General features: G+C 36.3%; 2 protein-coding genes across 3 annotated transcripts; both read left to right on the top strand.

The window, feature by feature from the left end:
- The first annotated feature begins 18 nt into the window (after positions 1–18).
- LOC107706181 (peptidyl-prolyl cis-trans isomerase FKBP9-like) lies at positions 19–8,595 on the top strand. Its single transcript, XM_016509787.1, has 10 exons — positions 19–587; positions 1,462–1,607; positions 2,279–2,468; positions 3,442–3,587; positions 3,675–3,864; positions 3,941–4,086; positions 4,173–4,359; positions 4,506–4,651; positions 7,877–8,040; positions 8,134–8,595. The coding sequence occupies exons 1-10, from the start codon at positions 385–387 to the stop codon at positions 8,311–8,313; spliced, it is 1,698 nt and encodes a 565-aa protein (XP_016365273.1). The 5' UTR covers positions 19–384; the 3' UTR covers positions 8,314–8,595.
- Positions 8,596–9,638: 1,043 nt separating this feature from the next.
- On the top strand, positions 9,639–15,122 carry LOC107706182 (synaptotagmin-like protein 1). Of its 2 annotated transcripts, none has more exons than XM_016509789.1 (15): positions 9,639–9,818; positions 10,778–10,920; positions 11,000–11,142; positions 11,236–11,404; positions 11,808–11,862; positions 11,950–11,980; positions 12,089–12,153; positions 12,233–12,322; positions 12,409–12,575; positions 12,838–12,940; positions 13,052–13,213; positions 13,305–13,383; positions 14,263–14,362; positions 14,449–14,648; positions 14,724–15,122. In XM_016509789.1, exons 2-15 carry the CDS (start codon positions 10,805–10,807, stop codon positions 14,864–14,866), a joined length of 1,623 nt encoding a protein of 540 aa, XP_016365275.1. In that variant the 5' UTR covers positions 9,639–9,818; positions 10,778–10,804; the 3' UTR covers positions 14,867–15,122. The 2 variants fall into 2 exon arrangements, with proteins under 2 accessions (XP_016365275.1, XP_016365274.1); XM_016509788.1 differs by having other exon boundaries at positions 14,248–14,362.
- The last annotated feature ends 4,027 nt before the right edge of the window (positions 15,123–19,149 follow it).

Below are 19,149 nucleotides of genomic sequence, written 5' to 3'. Positions count from 1 at the left end.
ACTAAACTATAATAAGGAGACATATGATCATCATTCTGATGTAATGAATATAACGTTTAAAAAGGCCCGTTGCACTGCTCGGTGGGCCCTCTATAATTACATGCTCTCGTAAACCCCCATCATAAAGCGCGAGCCGCCCCTCTCTGTGCCACGTAGAAAGCATTCCAGCCTCTAGGCCTGCATTTCCGCATTTTCCTTACAAAACGGAGCCCTTTCCTGCGCATTCTCCATGTAAAGAGACACCGGAGTCATAGGAAGAAGTTCGAGGGAGTTTGAGGATCCATCCACCACGTCTACACACTTCCCCTCTCAACTACAGTGAGCGAGAGGGTTTGAGGAGACTGCTGCAGCGCCCGAAAGCACTTTGCAAAACACAAACGGAAGATGATACGGTTAACGGTTCAGATGATTCTCCTGGCTTTCCTAGTGACTTTCGTGGCGTGCAACCCGCCGCCGTTACCGTTAGATGACATCGTGATTGAGAAAACGTTCACTCCGGATCGCTGCGACCGGATGGTCAAGTCTGGAGACTTTGTTCGCTATCATTACATCGGCATGTTCCCTGATGGAAAGAAGTTTGACTCTAGGTTAGTGCAAAATGCATGTTTGACCTCCATTGTTCATCTTCTCATCTGGCCTAAAGCCATTTGCGTTTGCAGAGTTTACAGCCACGCAGGCAGAGCAGATGGGACTTGCTCAATTACTATGAATTATGAACATTTACTTATGCAAAAGCACGTCATATACATTTACAGCTGATTTAAAACAGGCTAACATTTAGTAAATTTGAATATGGTAATTTTCATAATGCTTAATGAAAGGGCATATTTTTTCAGCTTTTTAAAAGAAATTTCAAATTTCGAAATTGATCACTGGAGTATATTGTACAAGAAAATACTGTTTTAGTCTTTCTTCTTCAAAATTTCATGTTTAATTCAGTTACATGGTGTTTCTTTGTAATTCATTGTGAAATTTACTAGCAGTTTGTGAGTGAAAAATATTCTACCAACAAATATTTTTTCAGTGTAGATTTAATTTATTTAATTTTTCAAGTAAAATTGAAACATAATTATTGCATTATTTTTTTGCAAATGTATTATTGCACAAAATTATTATTGCACTAACCTAATTTTAATTTTAATTAATTTCTTATTAAGAAAGAAATCTTTTTTTAAAGACACATTTACATGAGAAGCAAATTGTATGAGATAATAACTAAGGCTTTTCAGACAATATATTTTAAATAAAGTTTATTGTTCTTAACCCACTGGCAAATATTTAAATTAAAAATACTGTTTAAGCTCACTAGATTTTGATAGATAAATGTTTAGTGCAAGAAAATTATTCAATTATTTGCCAATATATATATATATATATGTGTGTGTGTGTGTATGTGTGTAAATGTGTGTATCAGATTTTAAAGACATTTTTACTGATGTTTGTTGATGTGTGTGTTTGCAGTTATGACCGTAGCACCACCTATAATGTGTTTGTTGGCCGGAAGCAGTTGATTGCTGGGATGGACAAAGCTTTAGTGGGCATGTGTGTTAATGAAAGATGGATGATCAAAATCCCTCCACAGCTTGCTTACGGAAAGGATGGTTATGGTAAATGCACTTTTTAAAAACACAGCTCTCTTTTTACCACTTCATGCGTGAATGTCTGTCAGTGTAGGTGCCATCAGCACATTTACATTTAAATAGCCACATATCACTAGGTAACATGCTAATGCATGAAACTCACTGAGACCTACAATACCCATGATTCTCCTGGACTCCTGCTGAGTCAGAGGAGCATGGCATCTCCAGGTGGAGAGAGAGAGAGAGAGAGAGGGGGGAAGTTGAACAGACTGGGGTGTGAACTCCCAAAGGGAGTGATCCTAAGAAGAATGTTGAGCCATGTCCACTTGTCAGAACTAGTTGTGAAAATAGTGTGTGTCTGCCCAATTCAGCTGCAGGAGACACAGACAGATGTGTATAATTTAACTGTACATATATACAACAGACTTAAATTATAAGTAATCTCAGATGCATTCATCTCATGATCAGCTCTTTCAGTAAAATACACAATACACAGCGTGGCACACTTCCCCTTGTTTTATTGTAGTGAGCAAACAACAACTAATAATGCAGCCTTTATAGTAAACACAAAGTCTAAAGCATTTATTGTCCTTCTTTAGAGTAGCTGGTTTTAATCATGCTTTAGTGGGCAGATTTCAAAGCTGCCAAGCTGGTTTGGTTTTTATTTCTCACAGTATTTTTATGTCATTCCTTGTCAGGTGACAACATCCCCCCAGATTCCATCCTTCACTTTGATGTGTTAATGTTGGACATTTGGAACACAGAGGACAAGGTGCAGATAAAGACCTACCATAAGCCAGAGAGCTGTGGCCGCACTGTACAAGTGTCTGATTATATCCGTTACCACTACAATGGTACTCTGCTCGATGGCACGCTGTTCGACTCCAGGTGAGAGGAGTCATGTGGACCTCAAAAAAAGAGGGGATAAAAATAAAAAAGATAGATAGATATGTTTAGTAACTCAATTTTTATATTGAATAACTTTTATTACAAATATTATATTGAATAAACACTTATTACACATTATTGCCAGTTCGGTTTTTGCTTAGCCAACAATAGTTCCACAGCCACAGTGTTACAACAGCGAGGGAATGTTTTGAATGTTTATGAACAGATCAGTTAGCCCAATGATCAATGACTCATTCATTTCAAGTCCTTTGAATGAAGGCATCAAATGACTCCTATAGACAGTCACATGTCGCCACCTACTGGCGTAATCATGTAACATCCAGAAAGAGCCACAAAAAATCCCTATCACTAATGACAGGTTTATTTGTTTATTTAAATAAAAAAAAACTATAAAATTAAATAGGATTAAAATAAAATAATAAAATAATATCATTAAAAATGGATTGCAATAAATAAATATTAAAAATAGATAAATAAATAAATAATCTAACAGGACTATAATGAGTATAAAAATAACAATGTAAGTGAATAGAAACAAAACCTTTTCCAAAAAATATTTAACACATATTTATCTTTTTTATTCATAGTATAAATTAGGTCTTTATACACTCTTGGACCTCTTGACCAATCAGGTTCGAGGACCAGAACTAACAGCACAATAATGTGTGCATGCAATGTATGGTGTATATGTGAAATATTTAAAAAATGTAAAATATTTTTTAAGAATTAATCAAAAAATTATTCATAATTAATTTATAAACATAGAATTAAACATGAACATATTTCATTTTTGGACATAAATAGGTTAAAACATCTTAATCTTAATTCTTATGATTTAAAAAAAATATATTTATTATTAATTAAGGAAAATATTTATATCATTGAAACAAATGTGTGGATGTCTGAATTTTATGTTTTTCCCAATTAGTAATTCTGATGCTTTCATTTGCAGTCACACACGTATGCGCACTTATGACACTTACGTGGGGATTGGCTGGCTCATTGCGGGAATGGACCAGGGGCTTTTGGGAATGTGTGTGGGAGAAAAACGCATCATCACCTTGCCACCTTTCCTTGGCTATGGAGAGAATGGAGATGGTGAGAGTCATTTTATTAGAAATATATACTAACAATATTTGTGCCTGCAAAATAAGCATTACAACATCCAGTTATCTCCACTTACAGGAAGTGACATCCCCGCTCAGGCCTCTCTGGTGTTTGATGTGGTTCTGCTGGACCTTCATAACCCCAAAGATGAAATCACGGTAGAGGCTCAAAGCCTTCCAGATCACTGTCCACGCAAGAGTGTAGTAGGAGACTTCATGCGTTACCATTATAACGGATCCCTGCTGGACGGCACATTCTTTGACTCCAGGTAAAAACCCTTGATTTGAACAGAAACTGTTTTTAAAGTGATATACAGTGCACTTATGCTTTTGTTTATGTTTCAGTTACTCGAGGAATCGCACATATGACACTTACATCGGTAAAGGCTATGTGATCGCAGGCATGGACCAAGGACTCCTGGGTGTGTGTGTTGGAGAGCGCAGGAGGATTGTTATCCCACCTCACCTGGCATATGGAGAAGAGGGCACAGGTGTGTGCTGATCAGTCCTTTTATAGTCAAAAGAACATGAGGTTAACCTTTATCTCTGTACTAATCCCTTCTATCTCCTCATACAGGAACTAAGATCCCTGGCTCAGCTGTGCTGGTGTTTGATGTCCACATTATTGATTTCCACAACCCATCTGATACAGTTGAGATCACCAGTGTGAAGCCAGAGAACTGCAGCAACAATACAAAACGTGGTGACTTTGTCAAATACCACTACAACGCCACTCTCATGGACGGCACTTACATTGGCTCCACGTGCGTTGCAATTATACGTTTATGTATCGTGTTGTTTTGGCATGCGTCTAATTTAACATTACAAGTATTTGATAATGAACAAACGGTTTATATTTAAGAAATTTTATGTAATTTATGTTTTCCCTTGCGTCTGTTTGTAACTGCAGGCACACCTTTGGTAAGACATATGATGTGGTTCTGGGGGCTGGACAGGTGGTCATAGGCATGGAACAAGGCCTTATAGGAATGTGTGTCGGAGAGAAGCGCAAGCTAGTCATTCCACCTCACCTTGCCTATGGAGAGAGGGGAGTAGGTAAGACATCCTCTTACAGACACAAAAACAAATGCTATATATATATACAGTAGGGGTGTAACTAGGGCTGCACAATTAATCTAATTTCTAATCGCAATTACAATTATGGATGCCACAATTACGTAATCGTTCAAAGCGGCAATTAATAGTTCAAAGCCCACTTATGTTATTCTGCACGCTTAAGATATGTTTTTTTCTTTCTACATGTTATCTTAAGGGTTTTCCATTGTTTTAGTTTTAGTTTTAGTATAACATTATAATACCATTTATATTTTTACTTTTTTTATAATTTAAAGAAGAAACCAGTCCGATGTATATTTGACATTTGAGGCTTAATACTATAGAAAAGCACTAAAGGTTTTTCAGTTAGAGTGTTTTCAGCTTGTTTATTTTCATATAAAAATACGGCATGCAGTTACATCAAACAATGGTATAAACATCATTCAATGTAAATTGTGATAATTGTAATTAATAATCGCAAATACAATTTCAAGGAAATAATCGACAATTATGATTTTTGTCATAATCGTGCAGCCTTAGGTGTAACGATACACGTATTCGTATTGAACCGTTCGGTACGAGGCTTTCGGTTCGGTATGCATTACAAACCGAACGATTCGTTGGACTAATCCTATTACAGCATATTATCCTATTAGGTTAGACTAGTGAGAGTGCGCATAGAAAGTGCGTTCTTTCACTGCATGCTTCAGTCTATTAAAATGCATTTAGAATGATCACAAAATTCAAGATATGGGAGCAGAAAATGTATATATTTACATAATTTTATATAGTTAATCAATATCACAGAAGAGTGCCGTTTTTTCTCTCCAAAAATCAGCATGATTACAAATGGTTTTTACAACAGTTCAATAAGCAAGAATTTAATTAATAGACTTACGTTTTAGATAGCTTATTGCCTGTTTTTGCTCAACTTCGCCAACAAAAATAATTCCAAACACAGCCACAGCACTGTTTTGCGTCTCTGAGCACCATGACAGTGTTTCGTTCCTGAATGAATCACCCGTTTAAATGATTCGGTTCAATCGCAATGACTCACTTATTAACAGTGACTTGCTGCCACCTACTGGCGGTTTTAATTTCACATTTAAAGTATCTTTTAATTTTTTCATTAATTTCAAACATCAGTTGCCAACGTTTTATGTTTAAAATATCAAAACATTATTTATGCATTTGCATTAAACAGTGTGTAAATGCATCTAAATGCCATTCAGATGCAACTTCTATGTTTCCTCTGTATTGCAAAGATGAATTTTGTCAATACTGACTCCATTTGCTTGGTAACAGCCCAAATGTCTTATTGACTGATTAAATGTAAAAAAAATTGACTCAAAAGGTGATGCACACTTTTAGAAAAAAAAATGGCTTTATAAAGATAAAGAATGCCCATAAAAGATAAAAATCAATTTAAACTTATGGGAAAAGATTAATCTGCTACATGACAATAGGCTATATCAGCTGGAATACTTCAAACCGGAGCTGTTTTTGTTTTAAATGCAGCTAAGAAGACACCCCAGAAGATGGGATTGTTCAAAGTAAAAAATTAGTTTTAATAAATAAAAAATGTGTAAAAATCAAGGAAATTTCTCTGGCATTTCTTTCTTTTTGCTGTATCGAAAACGTACCGAACCGTGACACCACTGTATCGTAACGAACCGAACCGTGAATTTTGTGAACCGTTACACCCCTAATATACAGTGTATATATATATATATATATTAGTGCTGTTAAACGATTAATCGCGATTAATCGCATCCAAAATAAACGTTTTTGTTTACATAGTATATGTGTTTGTACTGTGTATATTTATTATGAATATATATAAATACACACCCATGCATGTATATATTTAAGAAAAATATGTTACGTTTATATATTAAATATATTTATATGTAATATAAATTATATGAATATAAATATATACATGTAAAAACGTAAATATTTACAAAATATATACTGTATGTTTGTGTATTTATATATACATAATAAATATACATAGTACACACATATTATGTAAACAAACTTTTATTTATATTTATATTAATATTAAAGAATTATATAATAATCAATACATACAAATAATATTATGAATTCTACACATATTAATAAATAGTGTGTATATATTTCCTATGTAAATATTTCATGTTAATATATATTGCAACTCTGTAGCAAATGTGTTTCACAAATGTTAAGTACAGTTGCTTTATTTTGAGATGGAATTTACTAAAATTGAAAGTGGGTTTTACTAAGACTCATCCTGATTCAAACCGGTTAACTACTAGTGATTTTGTGAGGTGATTTGTTTTTTAATGCTTCATAAAAAGAGCTGTCTCCATAAGAGTTATTGGGTAACACTTTACAATAATGTTCCATTTGTTAACATTAGTTAACTAGAATAATTAACATGAACTAACAATGATTTTTATTTATTTATTAATATTTATGTACCTTAGTTAATGTTAGTTTCAACATTTAATAATACATTATTAAAATCAAAATACGTATCTGTTAATATTATTTAATGGACCTGAGCCAACATGAACTAACAATGAACAGTTGCATTTTTATTAAAGATTAATAAATACTTTAACAAATGAATTGCTCATTGTAAGTTAATGTTAGTTAAAACATTTAAAAGAAATGTGACCTTATTCTAAATTTTATGATATAATTTCTGGTTGTGCTGAATTCATTCACTAAAAGAACCGGCTCATAGGACTCATTTGCTCGTGAGTCAAACTGGTCAGGACTCACGCTGTATGTTTGTGCAGGAAACACTGTTTATCCTCAGATGTATATATATATCAGATGCCTTTTATTTGTTAAATAAAAATTTTATGTTACATGTGTGTAATGTAAAATGAAGTGTTAAAATGTTATGTTAATGTTAAACGTGATGACAATGCTTAGCTGTACTGCTGGCTTCCTGATTTTTTTTTTATTGCAATTTGTGGTGGACCCTCCAGAGGGAGCCAAAGTAAATTCTTCTAACAACCTACTCCGCTAAACTAACAATTTAGTTGCTGATGTATTGATATTCAGTGAGGTATTTGCTGAATTCGAAACTGCATATTTGAATACTACTCTTACTATTTTTTTGCCATGTCTTTCTGTGGCAGTAACAGTAAGAATAGTATGCTTGTATATTTAGTTCAAACCTCCATATTTCCCACAAAAATAGATTATTAAGCACTATTTCTTGCTCAGATGGGGAGGTCCCTGGAAGTGCTGTGCTGGTGTTTGATGTTGAGTTGGTGGACCTTGAGGAAGGTCTTCCTGAAGGCTACATGTTTGTGTGGAACAGCGATGTCACACCCAACCTATTCAGTGAGATGGACAAAAACAAAGACGCACAAGTGGACGCTACTGAGGTATATTGTTTTATATTGTAAGTGCATGCTTAGCATTACATCTCTAAAATGTTTATTAAGCTAATTTTTCCATTGTCTGTCCCTTCCATACAGTTTTCAGATTACATCCTCCAGCAGGTAAAAGAGGGCAAAGGTCGTCTGGCGCCAGGTTTTGACCCGCAGCGCATCATAGAGAATATGTACGATAACCAGGACCGCAACAAGGATGGGCGAATCACAGAGGATGAGTTTAAACTCAAGGCAGATGAAGCAGCCGCTCATGATGAGTTGTGAGGCTGGACTCAGGGATGGAGGGTTGGGATCGGTCATCTTGTGGTCGAATATTATAAATGGGAAGGGTATAAAGATACTGAATTTGCCAGTGAAGTGCCTCTCAGTAATGTTGTTGACTTTAGATGTTTGTCTGAGAGGTGTGTGCATGTGTGAATGTGCATAATTGTGTTTATATATGATTTTTTTTTGTACAGGTCTCTGAATGTTTGTAAGAGTCTGGAGTGATACAAATGTGCAAAACATTACTTTGTAAAAAAATCCCTTAAATAAACACATTACAACCCCCAAAGTGTTATTTCAGTATTTCTCTAAATCGCTATTTTATTAGAACTTTAAAAATATTGCTTTACATAAGTCATGCTCAGTGTTGGGTAAAACCTTGTAGTTTCCTCTTAAAGTGAACAGCTGCAAAACAACCACAATTTAAGGTTTTAGCTTGTGGACTGACAAGCTGAAATGCAATATGCTTAAAAGGAAGTTTGTTATCTGAGCATAATATTGATTAACTTTTGAACTTTGATTGTTTTCTTCATGATTGAGCATGTCCATTCTGATATGTTCCTGATAATGTTCCTTCAGTCTTAGCAAATAAGAATAGCACTAAAGCAGTCACTATATGGCTCAATGAACAATGCTTAGGCATAACATGAGCGTCTAAGTGTCTGTGTCTGCCTGGTGTTTTTATAATCCTTTGAACGTGTGTCGGTGTGTGTTTAGTAGGTGTGGGCTGATAGAGACTCCAAACCGGAACTGACTGTAACAGACTAACAGACATGAGTAATATGCATACACAAATGTAACTTTTCTGTCCCCTAGACAAAATAAATAAAATAAAATAAAAATTGTGTACAAAATATGCATATGAATAAGAATTGCTGTCATTACCAATATTGTCAAGCATTTAAAAATATTAACCTAAGCTTTATAAAAAAAAATTTAATTCAGAAACAATCTGTTTCTTTTCATTTTTTAATAAGTACAAAGTTAATTGAGTGCTAGTTAAATTGGTGTGTTAAATTCAAGGCTTATTTTTCCAAAAAGAGAGAAATATGTGAACATTACATCACATAGGCTACATACATACAATCCACGCCGTCACACATTACACCAAAAACGTTGATTTTAAAAAAGTAGTCCAATGTGCCCCAAATTACATGAAAAGCGATACATCTTTATGCTCAAATACCACACAAAAGTAACTACAGCCAGGCTTTTTTTTTTACTGACTAGCTAGCACAATACCCTAATGACAAGAGAGAGAGAGGTGAGGGAGAGAGACATACATAACATGCTGTGTGAACGTGAAGTGATTAGTAAAATAAGTGCATACTCGGTGAAGTGTGAGAATCCGGTTCGTATTTTGCTCTGTGCCTGAGGGCGGGTGTGAGAGTGCCAGTCCTGCCAAATCAGACACAAGCGAGTGCGTGTTTAGAAACAACCGACAACTAAACTGGACAGAAAAACTACGAGAATGGCCGAGCCAGAAGACATTAGATGAGGAAAAGGTATTACATTTTGTTGTTTAAGTCAACATCAATTGCTTCTTCTCTTTCTTTTTCACGAATGAATTTGGTTCAAGTGAATTTGGTTGACAGGTGCGTCCTCGAGTGTTGGACATTTAACTAACCTGGAGTCTTTACCAGCTTGATATAAAGTGCATTATAATAAGTTTATGTTTACGTTATATGTGGAAGTAGATATAACACTTGGCCTTAGTGAAGTGGTAATTTGTTTACTTGTGTCTTGTTTGTCACTCTTTGTTGTGCGCGTGCGCGATTCAAGCATCGTTTCACATAGCTGAATTAAAACTTTCCTGATATTCGTTAACATTTATATTGGAAATGACAAAGTGGTTTGGAAAACAAATCTATTTGGTTTACTATTTTCTTTATTTATTATCGTTACGGTAGGATTTAGAGAGTTATAGTAGGAGAAAGTTGATGTGTGGTAATATTAAAGATGATATTTTGGGCTAAACTAAAATTCACGTTTTTAAATAGAGTAAAACAAATCTAAAAAAAAAATAATAATTGGAAATTTAATAATCTCTAACGATTTTGTTGACGATATTAATGTAACAGTACTTTTATTTACTAATTTATTTATTATTTACTTTCACGAAAACATTAAAACGAAATATCAAAGAGTATCATTGAGCTGTTCACACGCCTATGTTGTTTCCCCTAGTTTTAGGGAAATTTATTATCTCTATATTTCATCTGGAGAACATTAATAAAAATGTAATGCAGGTTGGAGCATTAAGGAATTTTATAATTTCTTGCAATTAAAAGAATACATCTGATACTACAATAACAACTTTAAATCTTTTATTGTTAGTTGTTTATTTTTTATTCTCTCATTAGTGCATTCATGATTACCAAAACTAGTTCAGTTCCCACATTTCCATCTGCAACTCTTGGGTGTGGTTTCTCAAAAATCTCATCTAAATCATCTTAATAACCAGGTGTGATCAGTGTGAGGTGTGCCTGTAATGGAAGGGGAACCTTTCCTAGATCTGTGTCACCTGACTGAGGTGGAGCAGACTGTAATTCTCAGCGTTCTGCAGAGAGATGCTGAACTACGCAACAAAGAGGAAGGGAGAATACGGTCAGTGTGTATACAATACTGAACATATTTGGCAAATATAAGTTATATGAGCAATGCAGGATGAAATGCTTGTTTTCAGGAAACTGCAGCAGACGGTGTCAGATCCTGTCCGTCTGCGCTCTCTCTCGGGCGCGTGGTTTCATGAAGTGCGTGCTAAGAGATATCAGAAGGGAGGAGCTGATGTTGTTCATGCCTCTATACGCCATAAGAGGCGTGAAAAAGGTCACATGATCTCTTAGTCAATTCTGTAGTGTAGTGTTTATGTATTTGTGTGTTGTCTCACCCAACACTTTGTTTTTTGTTTTATTCCTGTAGATATACCTCTGACGGCAATATTTGCTGAAGAAAAAGGTAACTCTTCTCAACTACATGAGCAGCAAGAGGAAGACAAAAGTACAGAGAGAGAATTGCAGGAAAATATAAGTGTAAGAGAGGATGACAACGGCAAGGAAGAGAAGGAAAGAGAAAAAGAAGATGGGGAAAGGTTGGTGCAAATTTTGGTGTCATCTCTGTACTTAGGACTGAATACGCTGAATGGATCTAAACCGTCTGTATATTAGTATGAGTATACAAATCCATACATGCAGGGTGCATGGTCATATTTCAATATTGAATGAGAAACAGGCAATTATGTGTGATTAAAATGCTGTTTAAACATCTAATACAGTTGAAAACTCTTTTGGGTCTCATTTACTAGCTTTGTACGCAAGTACAATATGTGGATAAAGCGTGTGTATGAACATGTTAGCATGCAATCATGATTTGTTAATTATATGTCTGAAATCATTAATTTTGAATGATTTTTTTTCCCAGTGCAAATATCACTTGCAATCATTTATTAGTTTAAATATGTTCCACTGTCTTGTTTTGTGATACTATCTTTTTAGTTGCATTCCTGTGGTTACCCCTGAACAACAATCCAGGACTAAACACATCACAAAGGTCAATTTACATTTTAGATTACATTATATGCTTGTGAAATATGTGCTACTGCATGTGAGATATTTCTAATGTTCTTGCTTTGAACAGAAAAATGCAGCAAAAGAAAATTGTCTTAAAGGTAAAATAAACTATACTGGTAGGCAAATCATATGATAAACGACGAAAGACAAAATATAAATGCATCTAAACTCCACTCTGCTTACTTCACTTTTCCTTCATGCCCCAGAAAGTGTTGGAGAGTCTGAGGACAAAGAGGGGAGAATTTTGCCGAGTACATCACCATCTCTGCAGGTCTGTTTGGCAAAGCCAGTTGTTCAGATACACACATCCCTAAAAAAAACTTTTGTATTATGTGTGTGTGTTTCGGTAGATCGACTCAGAGGGGGACAGGGACTCTGGCAGCACTGAACTAGACTATACTAGGTTTGGGTCAGTTAGCAGCTTGACCTCCCATCATATGGTAAGATGCACTCTCAAGCACAACACTTGACCTTCTGCACCAGTGAAGTTTTGAAGGTGTAAACGGTCCAGTTTCTGTGTGGGTAGATGAATGGCAGTTTGATGAGCCTGTACAGTGTGGGCGATTTCGGGGATGTTGTAGTATCAGGGCAGATCCAGTTCTCGTTGCAGTATGACATCAAGAAAGAGGAGCTTCATGTGCACATAATACGCTGCCAAGATCTTGCGCCGGCCCGTAAAAATCGATCGGACCCGTAAGTATACTTGACTGTGGTCATTTTCAGTCAGTCATAACTATCAACTATTTATGAAAGTAGTCAAGCTACATTTAATATTATCAAACAACAGTGACAACAACAATGGTGCTTAATATTTCTGTGAAAACCATTTTACATGTTTTCAGGATTATTTTGATGAATAGAAAGTTTAAAAGAACAGCATTTATTTGAAATAGAAATCTTTTGAAACATTGCAAATATTTTTGCTATCATGTCTTTATCCTTCTCTTAAACACAGATACGTTAAAGTTTACCTTCTCCCTGACAACACATCCCGCAGTAAGAAAAAAACTGCAGTGAAGAGGAAAACATTAAATCCAGTCTATGATGAAACCATGAAAGTCAGTTTTAATCATTTATTATTTCACAAATTATTCCTATGCGTTTAAAATACATGATCAAACTTACAGTAATTATTTCTCCACTCAACTATGAAATGTTGCCTATACCAGTACAGAGTGCGGAGACTGGACCTCCAGGCTCGTGTGCTGAGTATGTCAGTCTGGCACATGGAGAGAATGAGGAGAAACCTCTTCCTGGGGGAGGTGGAAGTGAGGCTGGCTCAGTGGGACTGGAGCCAGAGCCAACCAACCTGGCACAACCTCCAGCCAAGAGTAAGGCCATTTCAAAGATGATCTGATATCTTTAATGAATTAAACATTTGTTAGTCAGATTCTCATCATGAGAGTCTTTCTCTTAATGTAGGTTAAGTTAAGTCCAGATGACATCATCAGCAGAGGAACCATTCTGTTCTCAATTAAGTTTGTACCTCCAGGTTCAGAGGGTGAGTCTGAACAGACATTTCATATTTACAATCTCTATATCCGCATTTATATGCAGGGCCATTGATAAAATACGTGTGGCTCATTATTAATTTATTATGTACGGGCCCACTCCTCCCTCAATAAAAGGCTATATTGCAGAGCAAATAGTAGTAAAGCAAATTTTTTATCAGGTATCCCCTTTCATAAAAAATATTTACTTGAAGCACCCCCTGAGTTATGTTGATATTTTAATAATTTAACAACGCATTCCCAAATTCACAGTAATGCAGGTTAAAAAATGAAATATTTAATCTTTTTATTAAGTGTTTTTTTTTTTTTTTCATATTTTGCGATTTGATCTCATAAGAAAGCATTGTAAATTCTGTTGCTGAAAACAGGCAGAGAGAATGTTTTATATTATCATTCTTTGTTGTTTTTATATATCATCATCATCATTATTATTATTGTTGTTGTTGTTAACTCTAAATATAAAAAATGAAGACCAAATATATTACTGCTTAATAACACAGTTAAATAAAATATAAATGGCATTTTTATTTAAATTATTTTTAATAAAAGGAACAAAAATTTATATTTGAAAATCATAAAAAAATACATTTTAATTGCAATGCAAGATACAAACTACCAGTTGCAATACTAATGTTCATTTAATTATTCATTTTCAAATGTGAAACCCTCAAGCTTTCATTTTAGTAGAAAATAAAGTCTTTGTTGTTTAGTTGACAACACATTTGTAAACGCTTCTGGTTACAAATCTGATAAAAATGCACAAAAATTTTGATATGTATCAGACTAACTTTCAGTCTTTAGTGATTTCACTAAGCCATACTGTGATTTCAAATTTATTTTGATTTATTGTACAGCTCTGTTTATTTTAGGAAGTGGTTGTCCACCGACTGGTGAGCTCCATATTTGGTTGAGGGAGATTGTTGGTCTACTTCCCACTAAACGTGGCGCACCTAGTACATATGTGAAAAGGTGTGGACACATTCATAGTAGTTTGTCTGCTTTTGTTTGTTTTTTGTTATTTCCCAAGCACATCAGTATGGTTTGTGTTTGTACAGTGTGGTATTACCAGATGAGAGTGGCGTCAGTGGCCAGCAGACTCGGGTGGTGCGAGGATCTGTCAACCCAGTGTTCAACCACACCATGGTTTATGACGGGTTTCAGTCTAGCGACCTTATTCAGGCCTGTGCAGAGATAACGGTCTGGAATCCACATCCCTCCAGCTGTCTGGGTGGAGTACGACTCAGCACAGGCTCAGGTAACACAGATTTGAACATAATATACTTATAATATATACATAGCTGAGAGTTAAGACTGTGTTCATATGTTGCAGGTGTGAGTTACGGTCAGGCTGTCTGCTGGATGGACTCAACAGAAGATGAGATAAGTGTGTGGTCAAGTGTGATTCAGAGCCCCAACAGCTGGGTGGACACCAGTCTACCAATCAGAACCAATTTACAGCTCTGTTCTGATTGAGCTTTGTTTAACCTATTCACCCTGTGACTTTGGTTATGTAACATTCTGGAATACACTACACAACTTTTCCCCCAATCTTTGACCAAGTTTGTAGTCTGGATGGGTTGAAGCTAGTTGGCAAAAATCAGAGCCAGTCTGCAACTTTTGGATGTTGGAGTTGACAGATTTCACAGAACATTGTGTAGTATGTAATGGGCACAAACTATGGTTTTTAGCTTCAGACTATGACTCCATCCAGTTTGAGGATATCAAATATGTTTTTATATTTTGAGCCAATTTTAGAACACGGTGTATGACTGTTTTTCAGTGGTGTATGACATGACCTATCTGACTTAACACCATTCACCTCCAACCACGGTAGCAATCTCTACAGGACAGAAATTAGATCACCCTCCTTTACATAACATGGAGCAAATTCTATAAGGGGAATGGAAACAAATTATACATTTTGCATAGTGGATTTGTTACAAAATAGTCCTCACACAATTTCTTTGAGTATGTTGCCAAATAATATGATACAGTTTGGTTTACTTTGTTGTCCGATTAAGTGTTTTTGCTAGAATTTGCTAGTGTCATGCAAATCTAGAGGGGAATGAGAATTCGTTGTCAAACTTGAACTGTCCTCTTAAGAGAATAATGGTATTTTCATCTTTCTGCTTGTGGTCTCATTGTGACACTGAAGGTCAAGCCACAAATGTAATGAAATACTAACTGCTGATTAAAACCACACATTTTGACTTTAATTAAATGCACATTGCATCAGTTTTACAAAAAAAAAAAAATCAAATCAGTATATATTATTGTACATATTTTTGTGTCAGACTGTTTGATAATCCGTTTTGAAACAAGTGTTTATTTTTACTTGCATTAGGATGAATTAAAAAATAGATTTATAAAATGATAAGAGACATTCTATGTAATTGTGATGTGTTAAATGTTATTGCATTCCATTTATTTAACTTGGCCTACATTTTTTCTGCCTGTGGCAGAATCAAACATTTCTGCACAGTTACTTTTCCGTCTCCCATTTTAGTTTCGTTTTCCCACTGGGTGTGCCTGTCAACTTCAAGCATAGCATTTATTTGACCAATGAAAATGAGGTAGCAGGAATGCTTAGGTAGCTAGCTTGAAGCCAGTGGGCTGTCGCTAAGAACAGAGGATCTAGTCTAGTCACATCAGACAGGGATGGGCAGTATTTCAGATCCATGTATTTAAAATACGTATTTGAAATACAAAATACTATTTTGTATTTTAAAGCCTTTGGAAAAAATCAAATGTATTTTGTATTTAAATACATTTAAGATTTGTATTTTTGTATATTCAAATGACATAAAACAAAATAAAAATACTTAGTGCCAGTCAACCTCTTGATCAAACCTTGAGGGTGTATTGGGAACAACAGGAGAAGGGGTTAAGGACACACAGAAAGCTGTTGTAGAATACCTAAAGGTTATAGGGATACATTATAGGATTTAGTTTAGTTTTTTTTATCACTATGTAAAGTAATGTGGTAACACTATTTTAAGGTGTTCTTATTACAGGTGTTACATGTAATTACTATTATAATAACAATTAATTATGCATAATTACATGCAAGTAACCCTAAGCCGAACCCTAATCATAACCCTAACCATACAGAAAGTATATGTAGTTAATTAATATTGCTCAGTACTTAAATGTATAAATACACTGTAACAAAGACACCTTAAAATAAAGTGTAACCAGTGATGTAATCAAATCATAGTCCATGGTACATACTCCGGTACAGAAGGTGGCGGTATGCGCCTGATAAATCATGGCTGTAATCCGCCATAAAACTAGAAGAAGAAGAAGAACCTCTTTATCAGGTGCGATCATCAGCTAGTTCAGACAAGCCCACTCCCCTCAACCCCAACATTCATGCACATGAGCTCCATTCCGCATTGGGTGAGCAACTTTTCTGGAATAAGGTGAGGATGTCATGGTCAATTGTACTTGTTGATTAATGTTAAAATATTGCATCATTGAGATTTGTCTTCAGTTAAAGGGCTAGTTCACCCAAAAATGAAAATTCCGTCATTAATTACTCACCCTCATGTCGTTCCAAACCCGTAAAACATTCGCTCATCTTCGGAACACAAATTAAGATATTTTTGATGGAATCTGAAAGCTCTCTGACCCTCCATAGACAGCAATGATATTACCACGATTAACGCACAGAAACGTAGCAAGGACATCGGTAAAATAGTCCATGTGACATCAGGGGTTCAACCGTAATTTTACGAAGCTACTAGAATACTTTTTGTGTGCAAAGAAAACAATAACATAATATAATTTATTCAGCAATTCTTCTCCCCGAGTTTTCGTCATCTGCCATTTTGGAGAGTACCCCAGAACGTAATCAGCATTGTTTACGTTCAGAATGCACGCGCTGTCTACTGAACTGATTACATGCTGATTACACTGATTACAGAAAGCAGTGGTGAGAGGAAGTAGTTTGCCGAGTAGTTCCCTCTGGAGCTTCACTCGACATCGCGGAGCTTCTCTGCTATGGGAACTCCTTCCTTCCAACTTTTCCTGAAGTCCTATTGGCTCACGCCAGTCCAATTGACTGGCCAATTGTCGCAAAGTATGCAAATCGTATGCAAATACTGACGAGCTCGAGAGACAGTATAAAATGCGGTGCACGCGACAATTACAACTACAACCTGAAGAATGGCTTTGTTCTGTAAGACTTGCACGGGACCCATCGAACCGCCAGATCAACACGACAACTGCGTCGCCTGCCTGGGCCTGGCCCACGCTGAGGCGGTGCTGGAGGAGTCCAACTGCGGGCATTGCTTCTGACTCGCCGCAACGTGGCTCGTGGCTTGTTTGGGGTGAGGCCCCCCCAGCCCCCTCCCCCTCCCGGAGGGGGGAGCGTCGACCTGCCGCGCCGCCAGTCACCCCATTCCCCAGTCACCTTCCCCGAAGACTGTTTCCACCCTCCTGTGAACATCGCGGACTTCATGTCGTTCGGCTGGGAGGAAGAAGACGAGGACTCAATGTCCATCTCAACCTCGGAGAAAGAGGATTGGGCGGGATCGGAGCGTGACTGCCCCGACAGCGAGGGGCCCTCATCAGTTCATCAGTTCTATTTACTACAAACTCAATTTGTGAATGTGTCATCGTTGACTATAATTACAGTACAGGCATTTCATAAATCATCTCTTATTCCTATTAAACATAAGGCTGATTTATACTTCTGCATCGGACCTACGGCGTAGCCTTTACTCCGTAAGCTATGCGTCAGTTTTCATTTATACTTCTTTGTCGTTGTCGGCGTGCAGTACACATGCAAACCGCTAGTCTGCAGTGTCCACGGGCATGTTGCTGGTGTAACCCGCAGTACCACGGTAAAAGCCGAAGAAGAAGCGGCTCGTCGGAGAAGCATTATAGCCGTGACGGCAGCAAATAAATATCAAATCATTAAATCATTATTTAAAACTACAAAAAGGAGACAACAACGGAACAGGAGAAGATGGCATACTTTCAATCTCCACAAGGACTTCTACCACGGCAGATCAATGTTTGTCGCGGACAACTACTGATGTATAATGCGATGTAGTATAATAAATGATAAGACACTTGTTCTTTGCTTTGTTTTATTTTATATAAGAAGGTGTAACATTAAAATATATTAAAGTGCACATAAACATACACAAAACTCAAGTACATACGGAGGGAGGGGTTCTAGCAGACCAATCACAGCACTTGCGGTCCGTGTAGAATTGACGCGCTGTAAGATTTTTGGAGAGGTGCATGTCAGGCTACAGTGTAGGGTGTGCGTCTATGCGTAGGCTACGGCGTAGGTTCGACGCAGAAGTATAAATTGGGCTATAGAGTCTTATTTATGGTCCAACATCCTGACAACAGAATCTTCAACTTAAAGTAAACAGATTAGATACATTAATCTTTTTAAAAAATAAAAAATATATATATATTTATATTATCACACTTTCTGATGTTTAACAAAATACTTGGATAACATGCTTTTCGTCCTCTTGAAAAATTACACGCATGCGCAGTATCATCTGCTCATCGGTTCTCAAATCGGACGTGTCCGAAAGAAACCCGTTGAGTGTACCAGTGATCCGAAAACCGATGCAACCGGTTCTTGACTCGAGAACGAGAACCACTCCAGCAGTGGGCATGTACGTTCGTTATACGGCTCCCTGCACACATGCTGCTCTGCTCGTGTTCATCTTCAGTTCTCTCTTCACAGCAGTTCAGTCAGTGTACTGTTTGAGTAAATTAATTACTCC

This window comes from Sinocyclocheilus rhinocerous, unplaced genomic scaffold (genome assembly GCF_001515625.1).
Source record: "Sinocyclocheilus rhinocerous isolate Xijiao unplaced genomic scaffold, SAMN03320098_v1.1 scaffold53, whole genome shotgun sequence".
Classification (NCBI taxonomy): Eukaryota; Metazoa; Chordata; class Actinopteri; order Cypriniformes; family Cyprinidae; genus Sinocyclocheilus; species Sinocyclocheilus rhinocerous.
This window is presented reverse-complemented; position numbering and strand designations above follow the sequence as displayed.

Excerpts from the sequence above, each read along its gene's own strand:
- LOC107706181 (XM_016509787.1), top strand. The coding sequence starts at position 385 with ATGATACGGTTAACGGTTCAGATGATTCTCCTGGCTTTCCTAGTGACT. Across the intron at positions 1,608-2,278 it reads TTACGGAAAGGATGGTTATG|GTGACAACATCCCCCCAGAT; the intron begins GTAAATGCACTT and ends ATTCCTTGTCAG. Across the intron at positions 4,360-4,505 it reads GGCACTTACATTGGCTCCAC|GCACACCTTTGGTAAGACAT; the intron begins GTGCGTTGCAAT and ends TTGTAACTGCAG.
- LOC107706182 (XM_016509788.1), top strand. The coding sequence starts at position 10,805 with ATGGAAGGGGAACCTTTCCTAGATCTGTGTCACCTGACTGAGGTGGAG. Across the intron at positions 11,981-12,088 it reads AAAAGAAAATTGTCTTAAAG|AAAGTGTTGGAGAGTCTGAG; the intron begins GTAAAATAAACT and ends TTCATGCCCCAG. Across the intron at positions 12,941-13,051 it reads TCTATGATGAAACCATGAAA|TACAGAGTGCGGAGACTGGA; the intron begins GTCAGTTTTAAT and ends TGCCTATACCAG.